General features: G+C 41.9%; 1 protein-coding gene across 3 annotated transcripts; it reads left to right on the top strand.

Moving 5' to 3' along the window:
• The first annotated feature begins 427 nt into the window (after window positions 1-427).
• On the top strand, window positions 428-17,212 carry LOC146990096 (uncharacterized). Of its 3 annotated transcripts, none has more exons than XM_085768880.1 (10): window positions 428-605; window positions 2,634-2,686; window positions 11,030-11,156; window positions 14,337-14,397; window positions 14,491-14,554; window positions 14,853-14,906; window positions 15,459-15,527; window positions 15,651-15,722; window positions 15,976-16,478; window positions 16,928-17,212. In XM_085768880.1, the coding sequence occupies exons 3-9, from the start codon at window positions 11,035-11,037 to the stop codon at window positions 16,254-16,256; spliced, it is 723 nt and encodes a 240-aa protein (XP_085625006.1). In that variant the 5' UTR covers window positions 428-605; window positions 2,634-2,686; window positions 11,030-11,034; the 3' UTR covers window positions 16,257-16,478; window positions 16,928-17,212. The 3 variants fall into 3 exon arrangements, with proteins under 3 accessions (XP_085625006.1, XP_085625022.1, XP_085625014.1); XM_085768888.1 differs by lacking the exon at window positions 428-605 and adding an exon at window positions 10,818-10,874; XM_085768896.1 differs by lacking the exon at window positions 2,634-2,686 and having other exon boundaries at window positions 566-605.
• The last annotated feature ends 3,751 nt before the right edge of the window (window positions 17,213-20,963 follow it).

Below are 20,963 nucleotides of genomic sequence, written 5' to 3' on the forward strand. Positions count from 1 at the left end.
TTGGTATGATATACAAACTGAGAGGTAACTACAACTTCCAAGGTGCATTTCACCAATAAATATCTGAGTTTCATTATGCTGAAAAAAGTTTTGAATTCTTCCTTGTCTGTTGATGATTTCACACCAGTCTCGCTGACCCTGGCAATGGCAGCCAGGGTTAATGGGTGCTGTACTTAGACCCCTTCACCTAACTGAGAGATAAATGATTTCTCAGAAATTAATGTGAAATAATTCAGACTGGTTAGAATATTATAAACCACTTCCTGATCCCCTGCCCATCCCACTTCACATGAATTAGCATGTCAGTAATCTCACTACCTGTCAGCCACCATGCCACTAATGAAAGTAATTTAGACATCCATCCACGAGGTTTATTTACATTTTTTAAGACAGAGGATCATCCATGACACTCTCTCTCTCTCTCTCTCTCTCTCTCTCTCTCTCTCTCTCTCTCTCTCTCTCTCTCTCTCAGCTCAAACAGCAGAGCAGTGTTTGTTCAATCTGTCAATGAGTAAACCTGCAGCAGGAACAACTCCCCTCGGACACACACACACACACACACACAGACACACACACTGAGGCTGAGCAGCCAGCTGCCTGCACAGGTACGAACCTTCACTTACTTCATGACAGCTGATTTCAGACTTTTATTCAGTTTTCCGTTTGATGATGTCATCGATCTGTGTTGTTGTTCTGTCCAACAGTAAAATCGCCAAACGTAATTCTACTGATAACAAAGACTCTTAGGGTCCATGTTTTCAACTTTGATCTTACATATCAGATAAACCAAAACAAGTCAGAAGAAACAATGTGTGGAAATATTATCAGAAAACAATAACTGTTAGAGAAATTTGGGAAATAATGGAAATGTGTAGAATATACTGTATATTAATTGTTTAAGATATTTTATAAGGTGCATGGCTCATTCATTTCACATCCTGTGTGCTTCTGTGATATTCTGTTCGTACATATGTGTGAAAACACATACACACACACACACAAAACATTTTAGAAAAATACATAATTTCTTTTACAGAAATAACAAAAAGTTTTCCATTTGCTGCCTCAATGAATTTTCATTCAGAATATTTAATTATATCTATAATATATTATATTTATATATTATAATTATATTTAATTCAAATTACAAAAATATTATAAACTAACAACAAAGTTATGTTTTATTTTTGCTAATGCTGGCCAGCGGAATATAAAGGAATTAATATCAGTATCAGAAATTAAGATTCAATATATGTGACACATTATGCTGCATAAAAATAACTTAAAATGTATTTTGGTGATAAAACTTATGAACTTTTACTGAAGTGTTAAGGGTTGAGTCCTCTCTTTGTTTGTATACAGTACAGGAAATGTGATGTTATTGCACACGTGTGAAGATAAATTTCATATGAGAGGAAAATTTGCATTTATTGGTCGTGTCAACATGTGGCTCTGTGGTCATTTCACATGTCATAGCTAACATTTTACAAATGTTGTCATTTCATCTTCGTCTTTATGAACAATGATTTGGTGGCAGAGAATTCATTTGAACAGAAACAACAGTAACTTTCAATCTCATCAACAAATTAACCCTCATGTAGCCTAGAAATCTAGACGCGGCAGCAAATATATTTGCTCCATAGGTGGGTCTAGAAACGAGCCATAGGAACTTTTTGAGTCTCGAACACCGTTTGTGTTCACCAATCACAGCGCTCTATCTGTTTAAAGAGTCGTTGGGTGGGCTTAACGCGATGACGACATACATTTGAATTGGCTTGTCAGGCTAATGTCATCCTGCTCTTTGCTCTGATTGGTCGTATCACTATCCTATTGGTGCAGAGGCAGTTTGAAAGACAGCCTTCATCCCGCCCCCTGGATTGAGCCGAGGTCTACCGGTCGTTGCCAGACTAGATATGTTAATGATATAGTCTGGCTTGTCAGGCTAACCCTCATGTGGTGTTCCAGTCAAATTTGACCAATTTAAAAGTTTTATCTTTAAGAAATGTAATTAATTTGATCAGACTGACCTAAGATTCCATGACTTTGCCCACAAAGAGGATTTGAACACACAAAATAAATTGTATTAATTTGCATACAATTTTGTGTGCTTTATTCAACTTTTGTCCACTCTTGGTGTTCTTAATCAAAAAAGGGTGTAAAAAAAAACTGAGCTCATGTACAGCCTCATTTGTCAGCTGGACAAATGGACAAATGCCCTTGATAATTTTGACCCAAAGTAGTTGTGGAAAACATTATACTATGTTCCATCTGATCATAATCTAAAATTTCTTGTAGTCAAAATAATTAAAAAATTGTGTTTTTTGGAACTTGAGAGCTCAGATCTATGAGCCATACAGGCCATACAACAAAGTTCAAAACTTGTTATGTTCACAAGAACATAAGTTGATTTAAAAAATCGAACACACCATGAACTTACAATATTATTACAAGTCTTAATGGAACAGTCGACAATCGAGTTATGATCACGTCTGTTTGGAAAAAATGGCAGCTGATTAGCTTAGCTTAGCATAATGGCTGCAAACACTGTAGCTTAAGTGACTTAAGTGAGTTTTGAAATGTTCCTTTACGTAATAATAACAATCATAAGTGTGTATCAATTCTTTGTGTAACAGGATCGGTCAGGATGGTGATGGTGCTTCGATTCTCACTGAGCTGAAAGAACAAGGTAGGCAAGAGCTAAACAACAGGTAAACAACATCTAAAGCATATAAAACCACAGCGAAGAGGTAAAACATCTAAACCAGGTAAACCACCACTAAACAACAGGTAAACATCTAAACCACAGGAGCTAAACAATTACATGAACAACATGTAAATAATTAACAGTCAAATAAGAGGTAAAAATCTACACCACAGCTCAACAACAGAACTTAAAGGCTACCAGTGAACAAGCTGAGTGGTGTTTATGAAAATGTCTGAAAATGTTTCTTCAGTTTTTCATGACTCATCATTTTCAAACGAATTCTCTGTTGTTTTATGGTGTAATATGTAAACACGGCCTCTTGTTTACTTAGTGATGTTTACACAACAGGCAGTAAACACTGCATAGTTCAGGAACATCACAGTTGTGTTGTTTTGTCTATCTCCATCCGTCATGTTAAAGGGGACCTATTATGCTTTTCCAGCTTTTCAGGCTTTTATATATGTTTAAAATGTTGGATAAGGGACTGTTCGTTATTTATCATCAGTGCCACCAGAGGGATTCACGGGACTTTTTTTTTTTTTTTTTTTACATGACCCCCCTGTCGGAGTCAGTAAATTTTAACATGACCCTGCATTAAGCCTTATCAAAAGATACATGACCCCCCCCCCCCAGCCATCGACACGTGACATCGCATCACGTAGCGCGTGACACTACATTATTTCATTGTGACAACCATGTGTGCAACACCTTCTCATCAATCCATGCCATTTATCAGCTGTTATTAAAACCCAACTCATCAATAACAGAATCGCGATTTTGGACCAGCTCACATTACACAACATCCACACTCAAACCGAAGCAACAATAATGTGAACTGTACTCAACAACGTATTATTACAAGGTTTACGACAGATATGACAGACAACTGTGTGTGTGTGTGTGTGTGCGTGTGTGGGTGTGTGGGTGTGCGTGTGTGTGTAAGAAAGAGAGGGAGCGAGAGAGAGAGAAAGTAGATAAAACCAGCTAGCTGTTAGCTACCGTAGCTCAGGCGTCGGTCTCCCGTCAGGTAAAAGCTGACGTTTATTCCTCAAATGAAGCTCATGAAGTTGTTGAGCCTCTCCGGTACAGTTATCCATCACTGCAGTTGAATTAGCCGCTAAACTGCTGGACGCGAAAACCGAGGGGGCCGTCTGTGTGTTTACAATTCACGAAAGCAACGTGAACGTACGTGCTGCTCAGACTTAGTAGAGTTACGCAATGAGGCAGGCAGGCAGCGTAGCCTCTGTATGGTACTTAAAGCAAAGATATTCAATAAATGGAAAGATACTCCATGAGCGGCTGCTCCAATGATATGAAATGGTATACACTTCCTGTCTCTCTAAATGGGCGTGGCCAACCGTCACAACACCTCGTCTGTGAACGTGTGTGTGGATTTATACAATTTTTAGGTAGATGAAAGTGAGATATTTATATTTTCTTATGATAACATTAAATATTTACACTACTAACAGTCATATTTAGCATGAAAAAAATAATTTAAATCATTTTCACGGGAGTTCGCGGCCGTTTGTTTGACTTTGCCTAGGAGATCGGTGCTAAATCTCGCGAGAGTGTGTCGTAGAGACAGAGACAGGTCTGGAACAAAGTGGATTTTCTCCGGATCTCTCCGTCTGAAAATTACCATTTTGGTGTCAAACTGTTCAGGAGAGATGTGGCTTGTGAAAAATGAGTCCAAAATTTGCTTCAGTGACCGTGGGGAGAAAGACCCGACCATAATCGGTGTTCACATTAAATTGTCCCATAGGAATCAATACACTCCAAGCTGCCTCTGGTCTCTCTAAAGGGGCGTGGCCGTGCAGAAGCCCACGTGACATGCATACAGGAAGCTGACTCGTCATGAAAGGTCTTGGTTTATAAACGTCTTTGCTTAAAGCAGAAGTAAGTGGTCCGGTCGTTTTCGCTAATGCTGCGTTCCAGGCAGGCTTTTGAAATCGTAAATTACAGCTTCAAGTCACAACTTACGACTTTGTAGCGTTCCAGGCAACCCACTCGTGTTTTTCCGACCTGTTTTACCGGTGAAAGTCACTATAACGGCCACTCGTAACTTCCGACCGGTGAACTCGTACCAGATCGAACTGGTACGACTTCACGGTCGGAAAAATACGAGTTTCCTTGAACGCACCATAACAGTCCTCGTCCCTACGTCGCCACATTCACGGCGTCCCTTGGCTGCACACACCATAGACATATATACATAGACGCCGCATTGACTGCTGCCTTCCACCGAAGATATTCAATAAATGGAAAGATACTCCATGAGCGGCTGCTCCAATGATATGAAATGGTATACACTTCCTGTCTCTCTAAATGGGCGTGGCCAACCGTCACCCCGCCTCGTCTGTGAACGTGTGTGTGGATTTATACAATTTTTAGGTAGATGAAAGTGAGATATTTATATTTTCTTATGATAACATAAAATATTTACACTACTAACAGTAATATTTAGCATGCCAAAAATAATTTAAATCATTTTCACGGGAGTTCGCGGCCGTTTGTTTGACGTTGCCTAGGAGATCTGTGCCAAATCTCGCGAGAGTGTGTCGTAGAGACAGAGACAGGTCTTGAACAAAGTGGATTTTCTCCGGATCTCTCCGTCTGAAAATTACCATTTTGGTGTCAAACTGTTCAGAAGAGATGTGGCTTGTGAAAAATGAGTCCAAAATTTGCTTCAGTGACCGTGGGGAGAAAGACTCGATCATAATCGGTGTTCACATTAAATTGTCCCATAGGAATCAATACACTCCAAGCTGCCTCTGGTCTCTCTAAAGGGGCGTGGCCGTGCAGAAGCCCATGTGACATGCATACAGGAAGCTGACTCGTCATGAAAGGTCTTGGTTTATAAACCGTCTTTGCTTCCACTAGAGCGACGTGCCTACAGGGCGGCCATCTTGGAACAGGACTACTCACTCCTACAGTGCATTACTTCCATAGAGGTATTATGTAAAAGTGATCATAATTCGCTCAAATGTCAAGCTATTTTCACGGGGTTTGTTTGTAACAAATGTCAGACATGATAAATATGTAGATCAGGTCTTTATTTAAGGAGTTTTTTTAAGGGTATATATTATTATATTATAGGCTTATTATTAGTGCCTCGTGCTGGGCAGCCAGTCAGCCTCCCCTCCAGAGCTCTGACAACACACAAAACACACTTTGCTCGGCACCAGCACCGGTACCAGCAACGATGATTGCATTGTACCGGTACCGATACTGACGACGGCAACAAATTCACGTGGGCTGCTCTCGGGACACAACCACAACACAGGCAGCAGACAGCTGCCCCTCATCAACCGCAGTACCAGCACCGTAACCGGGCCGTTGCTAGGGACGCCGCTTGTTAAACCGTGCCGGTAGTTTTCTTTTTCAGAGGTAGTTTATAGATTAATAACGTCGCATTTTAACCAACATTTTGTCTCAAATGAGTTATTTCACCAGTAAGCAGCTGTGTAATAGGCGGGATGATGTAGTGAGCTGGTGATATTATGAATGGAACCTGAACTCGGAGCTGAGGGGTTCTGTCCGTCCTGGGTTTATTTCACTATAACAACCTGCTCACAATTATCCTTAACTTACATCTGACCTCTGAAAAGTGATTCTACAAGATCTGTTTTTTATGTTCCCCTTATTAACACATCCATATGCGGCACCGAAGTCTGGTATATTTTCCGAAGCTTGTCTGATAGGCGAAAAAAGTAAAACCAGCATTTTCAAAATATCCAAGCATCCTGTATCATACCTACATGTCTGACGTTTTAAACAAATCAAACCGTTTGGAAATCGGTCCAAAGTTCAGCGAATTTGAGGTTGAGGAGTTCCTCTTTTCCCCATAGCTGCATGCACTGCTGCCTCTGTTAGTCCTGTTCCAATATGGCGGCGCGTAGGCACGTCGCCCCACAGCCAATGCGGCGTCTATGTATATATGTCTATGGCACACACAGCCCTGCATGCCGTTCTCTCTCCTCATTGGATAAAAACTGTAGGATACGATAAATGTTTTCTCCTCGGCTCAGAGCAGAGCAGAGTGACTGACAGACCCGTGTTTCAGACCAAACACTCTATGTAAGTGATTGCTGTCGGAAGATATAACTATTTAAGACTTATATTAACACAAATAGATCACTTACTTCTGCTTTAAGTTAAACTCACTCACCCATAAAAGATGTGCCGCGGGCAAAATCCTTATTGAGTTCTTGGCGAAGCGGTTGAGGGCCGTTGCTCTTGTCATCAGTGCTTGCAGCTTTGAAATTTCCCGTTTTTGTTTTGTTTTTTGCAGGCATTGCAGTGTCCTCCAGACAAAAAGTTGAATGACCCCCCTCGCTGACCTTTTTTTTTTAGTGGACCCACCCCTCAACAAAGAATATTATGACATGACCCCCCCCCCCCCCATTTTCCTCCGGTGGCCCATTCCATAAATAACGAACGGTCCCTAATGGTTCTAGAGGCCATGGAAGTGTCATATCATGAGGTTAATGCATTTGGAGGTAAACCCTGCTAGATGATTGGGATTTCTCTTGGATTTCTCTGCACACCTGTTACACTCTGTTACGCTGACTTTTTTTTTGACATGAGGTCGCGTTGACATCATGGCGTGCCGGACTCCCCTAGCCTCGTAAACCAGCCTCTCGCGGAAATGCATTTCATTTCATTTCTCGGGAGAGTCTGGCCTCATCCCCATTCTAAGCGTTTGGACTGAAACCCTCAGAAGGCCGAGCCAATCAGCGTCGCCCGCTGTGATTGACACAGCACGTTGGCCAATCAGGGACCGACTGGTGCAAAGCCCCGTCACTACACCAACTTGCTGATTGGCTGAATGGGGTTGTCTGTCAACGCTACTACCAAAGATATTAAACCGTCTTTGCTACTACTCCCGCCCAGCTCCCGCCCACCCCAAACGCTTGCAGGGGGGATGAGGCCAGACCGCCAGACTCTCCCTCGGAATGAAATGAAATGCACTTCCGCGAGAGGCTGGTTTACGAGGCTAGGGGTGTGTTCGAAACCGCATACTACATACTATATACTTCCATAGTGCATACTGTCCATACTCCATACTACATACTCATCAATCAGACAGTATGCAGAGCGTTTACACTGCAGCATACTACATGATAACCCATAATGCATTGCGCTCCTACCCGAGCTAAAATCAACAGGCTAAAGCTGATTTCATTTTACCTCTAAATTCTTTAAATATATCACTTTATTAACATTTCAAACGTTTTTAGGCGAGAAAGTAGCTGTTTAGATGAGCAGTGTGTCGTTAATTTGTCTAAATACCAGATGTTTACAATTTTGATCGGACGATTTCGGCGCTACTAAAGCTAGCCGTTGTGACCAACGCACTTCCGGTTACTTTCACAAAATAAAACACCCGTTGCCCTTTACTATAGAAAACCCTAACGATAGAATTTGTGCTTTTATTTTGAAAACAGGAAGTGAACCTACCCTCGATGTAGCTAGCTTGGAACCGCAGTTTTGACCGCTCTCGTCCCGTTAACGGCATTTAACCGTTCAATATGCCTTACCGGAGAGTCTAGCCAGCTCTGAGATCGGCCTGGTTCATTGTAAAACAGTTATTTATTGATGTAAATGTGGTGTTTTCTGTGCGTACAGACCCTAAGGCGGTGCTGCTCTTCTGTCTAACCATGGTTTTTTATTCAAACAAACTTCTGCTACAGCCTCAATTGTTATTTCATCAATGAGACCAACATTTATCCCCTAGAAAGAGTTTAACCAGCCGGTGGTAAACCTCTAAAAGCCATCGGGTAAGTTAATTAGCGGTCGTTTTCTCCACCGGGGCGAGGATTGTAGGCTGGCCGGCGGAGCACGTCAGGAGCCGGGCTGCTGCCTCTATGATGTCGCGGTCGCTGCTCGGACCTGGAGCTTCACTTCTCCAAAAAACATCGGGGCAAACTTTTAAACAGCCGTCGTTTGGATAAACTAACCGCACATTGGGGTTCTAAACAGTTACTTTCTCGCATGAAAAAATATTAAAACTTAATTAAGTCACGTATTAACAGGCACATTTCTGTTGTCCTGATTAGTTTAGTTTATTTCCTGTTCGCGGTAAGGAAAAGACTATCCGTGACGTCACGTTACGTTGCATCTTGGGTAATTTGAGTGTGAGTAGCAAGCTCCTCATGTATACTCAATATTCTGGCGAATCTAGTATGCCATCCGGGAACTTCTCGCATACTCAAACCGACTCAAACTCGCATACTGTGCATTCGCATACCCAAAATGACGTCAGAGTTAGTATGAGTAGTAGGCAAGTATGCGGTTTCGAACACAGCCTACGACTCCCCTACATGGTCATGCCGAGGTCTCTTCTCCAGCCGGCCCCGCCTCCTCCTATGCTGCTCTGTTGTGGCTGGTGTCACAGCGGAGAGCGGAGCGGACTACTTCCTGCTTTTCCCCTGCATGTTGTAGCGCTGTAGCGTCACTTTACTAAGTTTTATTTAGAAGTTTACGCCGACGTTTCATGATGTAAGTGAAGCTGTACCTGTGTGAGCAGCGACGTACCGCCGGGACGACTCACACAAGCAGAGCCCGTCTGCAGGCCTCCTTGGCCGGGCAGACGTCCGTGCTCATCGCGGTAGAGAAAACCATCGCCAATAAACATACCCAGAGGTTTTTTAGACGTTTACCACCGTGTGGTTATTCTTTTTAGGAGATAAATGTTGGTCTCATTGATGAAATCTTACAATTGTGGCAGTTGAATTAGTTTGAATGAAAAATGAAGCTGTGAGAAGGAGGAGAGGAGGTGCAGTGCTGCAGAGCTCTGTAGTCCATGTGCACAAATCACCACATTTACATCAATAAATAACTGTTTTACAATGAACTGACCAGTCTGCATATATTTTAAATGTATTTTATTAAGTTATATTACATATTACATGGTTACAGTAGCCTACATGGCAAAGACTACTCTATACCATCTTTGGTTAGGGTGAGACTAGGTCATGGGTGCATTTCATTACACAATGTAGACTGGTCAGATGCATACTGGAGATACTGGCAATTTGCCTACTGCAGATTTAGCTTTTGTTTGCATACTACATTTTGTCCAAATCAGTAGGCTATAGGTACTAGTAGTAGACATCGTCATGGTAACGCAATGCTGAGGGAGTGGTTCATTTGCATTTAAAGAGAGGGGCTACTGAAACAGACCGTTTTGCACAGCCCTGTTTTTGAGAGTGCTGTGATGTTTGATCTTTGGGGTATTTTGACCGAAGCACGTCACAGACATGTCTTTAAGACACCCAGGAACTATTTTAGATTGTGCAAAAAGGAGCATAATAGGTCCCCTTTAATGATCAGGATGAACCAAAGCTTAGCTGTCCTTATGAACCAATGACAATGTGGCTATACAGACAGGACGCAGTCTGTGAGTGTGTGCTGTAGTAAACGTGCTGCAGCTCCATCTGATTCTCACTCTGCATTTGCATGTCCAGAGAAACTGCAGTCAAACAGTCGCCAGCACATTTTCATTTAGTGCCTGATGTGGACATCTGATGACAGCTGATCAAAAGAAAGAAACTTAAAAACTGTCATTGGTTAAAACTCAATCAACCCTCAGTTTATCTATAGCCTACTGTCTATGTTTACTTTTCTCCTATGTTTATTTCATAGAAATATATCATAACCATCTTATCTCTCAGCTTCTCTCTGGCGCTCTAGTAACAACATGTGGTCTCAGCCAATCAGAAGAGAGGAGGCTCTGTGCCTTGCTCTTTCTGAGAGATCCAAGATTTTACACACTTACAGTAGAGAAACCAAATCATCACAGAAGTCCTGACGGCTGATTTTGCGGCTCAGTTCCTGAATTCAGGCTGTGTGAATTTCTCTCTGGACTGAGGCTTTGATACTTTCACAATATTACGTAATATAGAACCTACACCTGCTTTATAATCAAACATCTATACCTTTACTTTATGGAGCTTAAAACATGACTTTGACAAATTAATCTAAACTATTCATTACTTTGCTTCTATTCTCCTTTTAAATTTGTTTTTATATCATTTAATCTTCTATTCTATGTTATTTTGATCCTTTTGATCTATGTTTCTGTTTATTCCTTTTATGTCTCTGACAGTCCAGAGAAGGAAATTCCTCAAACATTAATGAGTTACCTGAGAGCTGCCGATCTCAGGTGTGTCAGGGCAGTAAATCAGTCTTGCCTTCAGTAAATTTGAATTGTGACACATTCCTGTTGCACAGTCTCACAGATAGGCCACACAGAGGTCACATGACTCACCTCTTTTACTTCCACACCTTCACTCTCCTTCTCGCTTCTGTCTCTCTCAGACGTCATGGCCGCCATCGGAGCAGAGGTCACCGCCTCCTGGGTCCTGTCGTCGGGGGTCTTGGGCATCTTCGTCCTCCTCCTGCTCCTCTCCATCTTCCTCACAGCTCTGTGCAGCGACTGCAGCAGGTCAGCTCAGCTATTCAATCAGCTGATTTTCTGCCAACAAATCCCATATCTCATTGTGCAAACAATGACTTAGCTCCTGAGCCAGCTGCAAATGTGGATTAATCCACCATTGAAAATAGTCACCACCAACATCCTAATGATTCTCCTTTTTCAACTTCAATTCTGAGATTCAGATTAAAGAGATAAAGAGAGAGCAGAGATTTAGATCCTGAAAATGTAATTATTGACATATGACTTTGTTCTAATTCAGTGTCACAACATGATTCATCTGAATATTTATTTCCATAAAGTTCCCCATCTGAAAACATGTCGCTCACTCACTCTACAACACAATACAGTTGGATGGTTCGCTTTAGATGTATATAACCCAGCAGCTTCAGAGGATCATTTAATCCAATCTCTTTAAACTAAATTAAAACTAGGGTTAAGTTAATGTGATGATGTTCTGAATCTGTAGCACGTTTGAATCTTTGCATGTGTTTCTCTCAGTTGCAGTTAGGGATGCACCGAATATATTCGGCCGAATATTGCAAAAAAAGCAACATTCGGCCTTCGGTGGAATGAGCGCAAAGCAAGGCCGAATATTAAAAAAAAAAAAAAAAAAAAAGTCTGTTAAATACGCGATCACGACGATCGAAACGGCAGCTTAAACCCCAGCTTTATTAGTGACTCCTACTGCTGGAAAAACAACAGCAACAAGAACACCGTTGCTCGCGCTCCAAGAGCCCGGTGCGTCCTGTCTGCAGCGGAGACGCGGCCACTGAGAGGACTGACAGCTTGGTCGCACTGGACGCTGAACCGAAGCGCAGCGCCCTGGAGCGGAGGCAGTTTCAGATCGGCGCACATGTTAACAGGTCTGCCTGGTCGCACATCTCGCGCTGTGGAGCGCAGTGCGCGCGCCTGCAGCGCTTCAGATCGGTTCATTTCTATTTTTCGCGCGAGCCGCGCACACCGAGGGCGCCGTCTGTCAAGCTGGATAGACCAGATCGTACCAGACAGGAAGTCGGGCACAGAAAAGGCGAGAGAACCCGTTCAATTTTCAAAATAAAATAATTAAATGATGATTAACTAAGTTGTTGCTTGTCCATCTATACATATTTGACCGTTGCGTCTGCACATGAGACACACACACACACATGTTTAAAATGACGTGTGTGTGGAAAACTGAGTGAATACGAGTATGAACGACTGCAGTCGATGTCTGACCGGCGCGGAGAGAGGAGAAGTACGCTCCCAGTGCGACCACCCAAGCGCCCGAGAAGCCGCGCGCAGCTTCCGCATGCAGTGCGACCAAGGGGTTAGTGACGGGACCGTTTCTGTAGGAACGCGCCTTTTAATGAATCATTTAAAAACCAAACACCCTGAACAGCATCAGAGCCAGTCTATTCTCTGACAGCATGCTGAGTACGAGAGGAAGAGACGACTGCAGCAGTTAAAACGAAAGTTCCTCGTCCCAGCATGTCGCCCACTCCGTCTGTGGCCGACGTCTTTTAAAACAGTGTTTACCAACCTTGGGGTCGGGACCCCATGTGGGGTCACCTGAAATTCAAATGAGGTCGCCTGAAATGTCTAGTAGCCTAATTGATGAATTAAAGTATATTTTTCGGCTTTTTGCCTTTATTTGATAGTGATGACAGTAGAGATAGACAGGAAATGGGGAGGCAGAGAGAGGGGGAATGACACGCAGGAAAGGTCTGCCCGACGCGGGATTCGAACCGGGGACGCCTGCGGCGAGGACTGTAGCCTCTACATGGGGCGGCCGCTCTACCCACTGCGCCACGCACCGCCCCACTAATTGATGAATTAAAAAAAATCTGACCAAGAAAGGTTAGGAACCACTGTTTTAAAAGACACTTGGGTTTTTTTGGAATGTACTTGCATCTTTTTAGCACTCACAATGGGCCAATATAGGCCTAAATGAAAAACTTTATATAACTTGTTGTGCTTTTTTGATGAGCAACGGCAACTGGAATATTCAAAAACTGTCAGAATAGTCAATAAACATTTACTTTCTTTGAAAATTAAAGGTTGACTATGTAGAATTACAAGAAAAACAACAGAAAAAGAATTCCAGCAGTCGATTGCCAGACCGTTGCTAGGTAAAACGGGCCGTTGCTAGGGACTCCGCTCTGATCAGAGGACAGCAGAGGAGGAGAACTAAGCAGGATATTTACCTTATGTTTCATTTTTACCGTCATTAACAGCATAATAAATGACTTGTAGCTTGTTACAGGGACAGTGGAGGCTCTCTGCCTTCACACCGCTGCTGCTCAGAGCCTCCGCTGTCACTGCTCTCGTCAAGTTGAAAAAAAAAAAAAAAGGAGCTCCGTGGCACCGAAAGTCCGCGACGATAAACGTGTTTATGACAGATAAGACTACACAAATACACCCATCCTAACAAGTATATGATAATCCATTGATCCACCGATTGATTATTAAAAAGGCTTGGTTGGAAACAAACGCATCCGACCGGGAGGAGGCAGGAAAACAGCGGAGAACTGATCCACATGTCGGCTACAGGCAGGTACGAATGTAAACAGAACGTTGACAGAAAGTCAGTTGTCGACCCCGTCAAAAATATTAAAAATAATAATTCAGACTAAAAAAAAATGTTTTATGGAAAAGCAATACTTTCATTCTGTACCCCTCTAAAGGCCCCATGGATGTATTATTTTTGAAAAAATATAGCTTTTAATAAATATTCTACATATTCAACCTTTAAGTTTAAAAAATTTTTTATTTAAAAACTTTATAACCACTTTCGGTAGTCGGTATTATTCGGTTATTCGGCCAAGCATTTTGACTTTATTCGGAATTCGGCTTCGGCCAAAAAAATGCCATTCGGTGCACCCCTAGTTGCAGTGTATTGGGCTCTGAGGGCCACCATAGTTACCTTTTGAATGGAGTTGTCATGTTATTATTTGAGCATATTTTTTATGCCAAATTCTGTGAGGCCTTTTCTGGACAATATTTTTTGGTGTCTGTAATAGCTAAGCTTACATTTGCATATTTGTCAACTGTTAAAAACCTGAAAAATATCCCTTTAAGGTACATTAAAAACAAGTATAAATGTGCAATACATTTTGTGATTATTCACAATCATCTATGGACAAGTGCAATTAATTGATATTACATATTTTATTTGTTTGGCTCAACGACTCCTTCTCTTTTGTTTTCTAGACGCTCGTTTGAGTTGCGAGATTCTGACACAGACAAAAATCCCTCAGCTCTCATCAGAGTGGTGAGTGACCTTTGAGGAGCAGAGAGTCCTCTGAGCTTTTGTCTTAATTAGATAGGTAGACAATTGATTGATTGACGTGCTGCACCCTGACAGGTGAAGCTGGAGGACACAGCAAGAGAGAATCCAATGATCGATGAGATTCAGAGCGATGAAAAAGGTAAGTGAACGATCATAAACGATCATGACAAGAACGATGAATTCAGAAAAAAAGAAGATTGCACAAACAAGAGTGAGAGTAAAGAAATGATAATAAGTGATAAGTGAAAAAACAAAGTTTGATGATCAGCATAACTGAGATGAGATCAAACATGTGTCACTTCCTGCTGCACAGAGCTGTCTCTGTCTCATTGTTATACTTAAACTTTGAAAAAACAGTATTAAAGTTCTTTAATGTATATTTTCCATCACTTATCAATCGTTGCATGTATGTGTGTGTGTGTTTCTTCCTCATGAAGAAAATTCATTCACTCCCTGGAGAAGCCACTTGGGGGCGCCACAGAACAACCAAGGTCTGTGAACACAGAGCAACATCTCACCTCATTGTGTGTGTGTGTGTGTGTGTGTGTGTGTGTGTAGGATCAGGTTACTTTCAGGTAACTGAAACACTGCTGCCATGGTTTCATTGGGGTTAGCACATCCTGAATTATGACTGAGACCAGATGCTGGACAGAGGTTAAAATGGCAGCCAATCAGAGACCAGGGATCTCTTAGATCAATCAATGTTATTTTCCTACAAACTGTATCACAATGGAGGAGGAGAAAAAGGAGGTGTAAAAGAAAAGGAAAAAGAAGATGGAAGAAAAAACAGCGATTTAGCTTCTCAGGTGTTTCACTCAGGACAGAGTGTCTCTGCTAAAACCAGGAAGCTAACAACTGTCAGATGTGATGTTTTTGGGATTTGTTGTATTCTGGTGATTTATCCAAATTAATCTAAACTGATGGTTTTATTATTGTTGTTAACTAAAAATATCACTGACTGTCCAAAGCAGCACAAACAGCCCAGCTCCAGTTGATTATTAATCTTGGTGTGTGTTTGTGTGTGTGTGTGTGTGTGTATACAGACATTCAGACCAATGGAGGTGCCGCTGTGATGGAGACAGGAGGAAACTCGGCTGCAGCTGGAGATGGTGGTATGTCACATCTTGTCACAAGTCACAACACTGTATTTTTTTTTTTTTACTTACACTAAAACTAAAAAACTAAATTGTTTTTTATTCAAACTCCCTGTGCTCTGTGTCTGTGTCTCTGTTAAGAGTCGAGTCCTCTGGATAAGTCAGTGGAGGTCATGTTGTGGAGGAGCCAGCTGAGGACGTCACAGAAACAAGGTCCCTGATGAGATGTTTGTAAAAAAAAAAAAAATTTACAGGAATTTATATTAATAATAGAATATGTACTGATATCTGGGGAAAAAAATAATTTAACCATATTTCATCCAAATAACATTGATTCCAGATAAGTTTGCTGCTTTGTCCTCAAACTTCATATCTTGATGTCAAAAATGTCACTTCCTGCTAAGCGAAGATGTGTGAACACAACACGTCATTGTTTAATTCTGTGTCTCTGTGTCTCTGTGTACAGACGATAGCAGCTCTGCCCCTCCAGACTCCAACCACATCTACCACACCATCAGCTCGCCATCGTCGTCACCACCACTGACCAATCAGGAGCCAGGACGGCAGGAGGATGGAGGGAGCGCAGTCACGGTGGAGTTAAACGATGGAAGCAGCAATTCAGTTTACGCTCAGGTCAGCAGGAAATGGAAACAGGACACGCCCCCTGACCATACACCTGAGGTGGAACAAGTGGAGGAAGAGGAGGAGTCTTCACCTCCGCTGCCCCACCGGGAGATAGAAGAATGACAGATAAAAGGACAGAGGACAGAGTGAGAGATGGCAGCTAAAGGACAAAAACGAAATGAGACTAAGCTGATTATTTGTTTATTTTAATCATGTATTTTCTTATTACACTCAAGACAGGTATGGTTTAAATCTGAGGATGAGAACACTGACCTAACCCTAACCCTAATCCTAACACTGACATCTTGACGTGTAAAAATGATGGAATGTCCCTTTAACCCTCCTGTTGTCCTTCTGGGTCAAATTGACCCAATCTGTTCCCTTCCTCCTTCCTTCTTTCCACAATCCTTTTTCCCTTCCCTCTTGTCGTCCTTACTTCTGTTGATCCAATTGACCTGATCTGTTCCCTCCCTCCATCTTTCTTTCCTTCCCTTTTCTGTTCCTTCTTTCCTCCCTTCTTCTTCCATACCTTGAATGAATCTGTTCCCTCCATCTTTCTTTCCTTCCTTTTTCCCTTCCTTCTTTCCACAATCCTTTTTCCTTCCTTCCTTCCTTCCTTCCTTCCTTCTTCCTTCCTTTTTGACCCAACTGACCTAATTTGTTCCCTCCCTCCCTCCATCTTTCCTTCCTTTTTTCCTCCCATCTTTCCCTTTGTCCTTCCTTTCTTCTTTCCCTTCGTCCTTCCTTCCATACTTCTTTGATTCAGGAGGGACAACAGGAGGGTTAAAGAGCAGAGAACCATAAAGTCCATAAAATACACACAATCTTTACAGAATCGATACCTGATGAACACTTTCCAATCACTGATCAATTGCAAGAATGATTGATTTGATCTAATGCAGCCAAATCACAGTGTTGTTGTGTTGGAAGTCTCTTTATCGTGAGGATATTTTTCCAACTGACGTGTAGACATGGAAACACACAGAGGTGTGGTGGGGGCGGAGACTCAGACAAACCTTTCACCTGTCGATCAGATGGATTATCAGCACTGTGACCTCTGATGACCTCTGGATGGAGACACCGTCCCTCTTGACTTGAGGGGAACGGGTTTTTAGTCTTGATTTTCAGGACATAAGTCAAAGATTAAATGAATAGTTGAATGAATGAAGTCCTGAGAGATTATATTAAGTTTTTTCATTTCAAGATAATAAATAAATGATAAAGCTGCAACTTTAATTCTTCATGTTAAAGCAGGAAGTGACTCTTAAACTGAGAAAATGTGAACCCTAACCCTAACTTCAATTTACAGTAATACTACTCAATACTTCTTTTCCCAAGTTCAGTAAATCTTACATTTAGAAACACATGTTGAGCCAGATCTGCTGATTCAGTGCTGTCTGAATGTAACTCTGTGTGTGTGTGTGTGTGTGTGTGTGTGTGTGTGTGTGTGTGTGTGTGTGTGTGTGTGTGTGTGTGTGCGTGCGCGTGCGTGCGTGGGTGTGTGTACGTGCGTGCACGCTGTAACATCCTGCTGTGACTTTCTGAGTCAGGGTTCAGCAGAGCAGTTTGAGTGTGAGCAGGCACGTTGACCACGTACATCAGCTGTTAGACCAACGTTCATTGTGTGTGTTCAGGCAATGAGATGACACACAAACACACACACAGACACAGACACACAGTGCAAGTCTTAATAGAAAACTATTTCTGACACTGCAGATACAAATAATTAACTGTACAATGTGACAAGTTGATCTAAAATATCTAGGAAACCAATTTGAAAAGCTAGTTCTATATTATGTTGACACCTAATTTGACATCCAACTTTGTGGTGTTTACTTAACATTATGAAGTTGCTTCAACTTAAAAATGGAAACTAGTTTCTTTAAGTCTCAGCAATTGTGTTGAAACAGAGATTACAACAACAACCTCACAACACAAACCAAGAGTCAGAAGACACAAGAGCTTTAGAGCTTTAAAGGAAACAGAATTTACAAATATTTACCAATGAGGGAAAGAGACACGGAAAAAAGGAAACAAAGCAATGAGCAGGTGAATCAATAAGTTAACTGAATATTATCAGACTGATCACATGAAATGAAGGAAATGAAGAAGCACGTAAGACGCATGAGTTCTCTGGCAAAGGTTGGTGCTGAGGTCATGACGCACTCACACAGTCATGGTGTGAATAATCAAATGATACAGACGCACACATTCAAAGTGAGTTGTGTCATGTCATGACATGTCAGAGTTTTGCTGACCGTCATGAAGCTCCTCAGCGACAGTTTCTTTCACCAAACTCAAAATCACAGATTACTGATCACTGATCATTGATCCTTTTCCCGGTCCATTAGCGATATAGACGACATCATCCACCTGTTTTAGTGATAACTGACAAATTATCGATGCTGTTCTGCATTAGTCTCAGAACTGAAGAAGCCTCTTGGATGAGGGGTGAAATGTCTTCAAACAAGAGAAGAGGTCCAGTTGCTTTTTTACTACAACTCCACAGGAATGGCCTGATGCAGCATCAAGGAAACCAGGGTGGACCAAACCGATCACCATGGAAACCAAAGTGAAACAGACTGTGAGTTAATTAGTGGCGACACAGATACAAGTGCATCACTGAGACAAAGACAGACGAGAACAACATTTTTAAAACAAACAAAGCAAACAACAAAAAATTATACATATAAAAAAATAAAACTGATAGACGTAAATACACAAACACATAAACACACTGCTCTTAAAGTGGGTTATTAGAGTTACAGTATAGCCAGATAATGAGTGTCTAAGGATATTACATTTATAAACAAGATAAGCACACATGAAAGACTATTCACAAGCTAACATTCAAGTGGCGACAGGTGATCGTCTGCATATGTAGGCAAATATGCAAGAATTGAAAAAAATGAAAACATTGATTTATTACATTAGCCTACATACAAATGTGAATATAATGGGACTGAAATATGAAAAAAGTGCTTGTAAATGAATGACAGTGACATAAAAATAGTGCCTAATTTTTACATTTTACTTCAACTGGGCATTAGTATGAGGTGTCATCAAGTGACTTGAACACCTTGAACCAGCAGTTCCACTCTGACTGGAGTTATCGGTCATCATTAGGCCTATCACAAATCAGTGTTATTATCAAAACTCTCCACAGACTGGGGGCTGATGATGCCGATGAAGATGATGATGATGGTGTTAATCTAAATGGCGATATATGGTGCAGTCAGAGAAATAAAATAGCCTAAATAAAAACCTCCAAAAAACATCAATATGAACGTTCTGCTGTTAAAACGAGAAACACCCTGATCTGTTGCTTGTTTGTTTGTTGTTTATTACTCTCTCTCTCTCTCTCTCTCGCTCTCTGCATGTGTCTGTTTGTGGCTGGAAACATGGCGGACTGCTCCTTTAGTCACGCTCAGCGATATCAGCACGTAGCTCACGAGAGAAGCAGCGGGTGTGTGTATGTGGTCTACGTGCAGCTCCACACACACACACACACACACACACACACACACACACACACACACACACACACACACACACACAGAGGGAGCAGCGTCAGAGTGGGTTATGTAATAAGTGAGAGTCTGATCTCCGCCCACAGGACGCTCTTTGCTATCCCTGATTACTGCACCTACAATAACACAGCTTTACACAGGTAGCCCACACTACACAACTGTAACCGCACACACTAACGCAGTTTTCACAGTGTTTCTGAACAGAGCTGTCTCTGCTCTGCACAAGGTTCTTGTTGTGTGTTTCTGTGGTACACAGGTAGGCCTATAGTTACTGTGGTATACACATATTATATTATATTATATTATATTATTATAGGAGTCTGTTTGTGTAGTAGCCTACATGAAAGAACTGTAATACTGCACTGTATGTAGTAGACTGCCTATGAGCTTGTGTGGTTAATTCTTTTTTTTAACTACTGCTGGGAACATCACAACAGTGTAACAGCATACTTAAGGTTATGTTACAGTTGTGTTAATGTTATAGTAGTAGTGTGTAGTAAGGTCACAGCAGCATGCAGCGGGCCTGACCACCATGGGCCTGACTTGCTGCACCAAGTCGGTAAACAACAGTCCTAAGCGGGGAGTGTCTCTGCGCGGCTGAGCTCCGCCAATCAGCGGCCGGTTCCTCCCCCACGTGGTTCTGTTGTTTACTACGGAGCGGAGAGCCACCGCGGGGGCTGCTGGGAAAACCCGGAGCTCGATCAGTCGATCGGACCTGAGGAGGAGGAGGAGGACACGGACACTGATGAACTGTCTATCACACAGTCAAGGGAAGAAGTTACAGATGGTGACCCCGTCATGACACCAGGTTGAATTGTAAAATGTTTTATTTATTACAATTAAACAACAACAGCACAGATCTCACATCCGCATTTCCCTGCTGTGTTTAAAGCTGCAGCTGCTCAATATTTTCCACAGATTTAATCTGATAATAATTTGGTGTCAAACTCAGTTTGGTGTCACAAAACAAATTGATAATAAAAACAGATAATTCTTGAGTGAAAGATACTCAAACAAGATTTTATTTTTCATTTTATTTGCTAGAAGAAAATGACACTGTAGCAGATATTTAAGTAAGTGATGAATACACAATTGAAATGTAATTAATTAATTAATTAATAGTTAGTAGGAGGCTGTGTTCGGTAACGGGACCGCTGACCCTACATGATATATTGGTCACATCTCACGTGATAAACTTCCTTCCACAGATTGACAAAACCTCCTGTTGTGGTTGTGAGTCCTGAGTCAAGTTGGTCTGTTCCAGTCTGATCCAGCCCAGGTTTTGCGTGACCCCCCCACC

Source organism: Trachurus japonicus, chromosome 3 (assembly GCF_045865225.1).
Source record: "Trachurus japonicus isolate A0001 chromosome 3, Traja_1.0".
Classification (NCBI taxonomy): domain Eukaryota; kingdom Metazoa; phylum Chordata; class Actinopteri; order Carangiformes; family Carangidae; genus Trachurus; species Trachurus japonicus.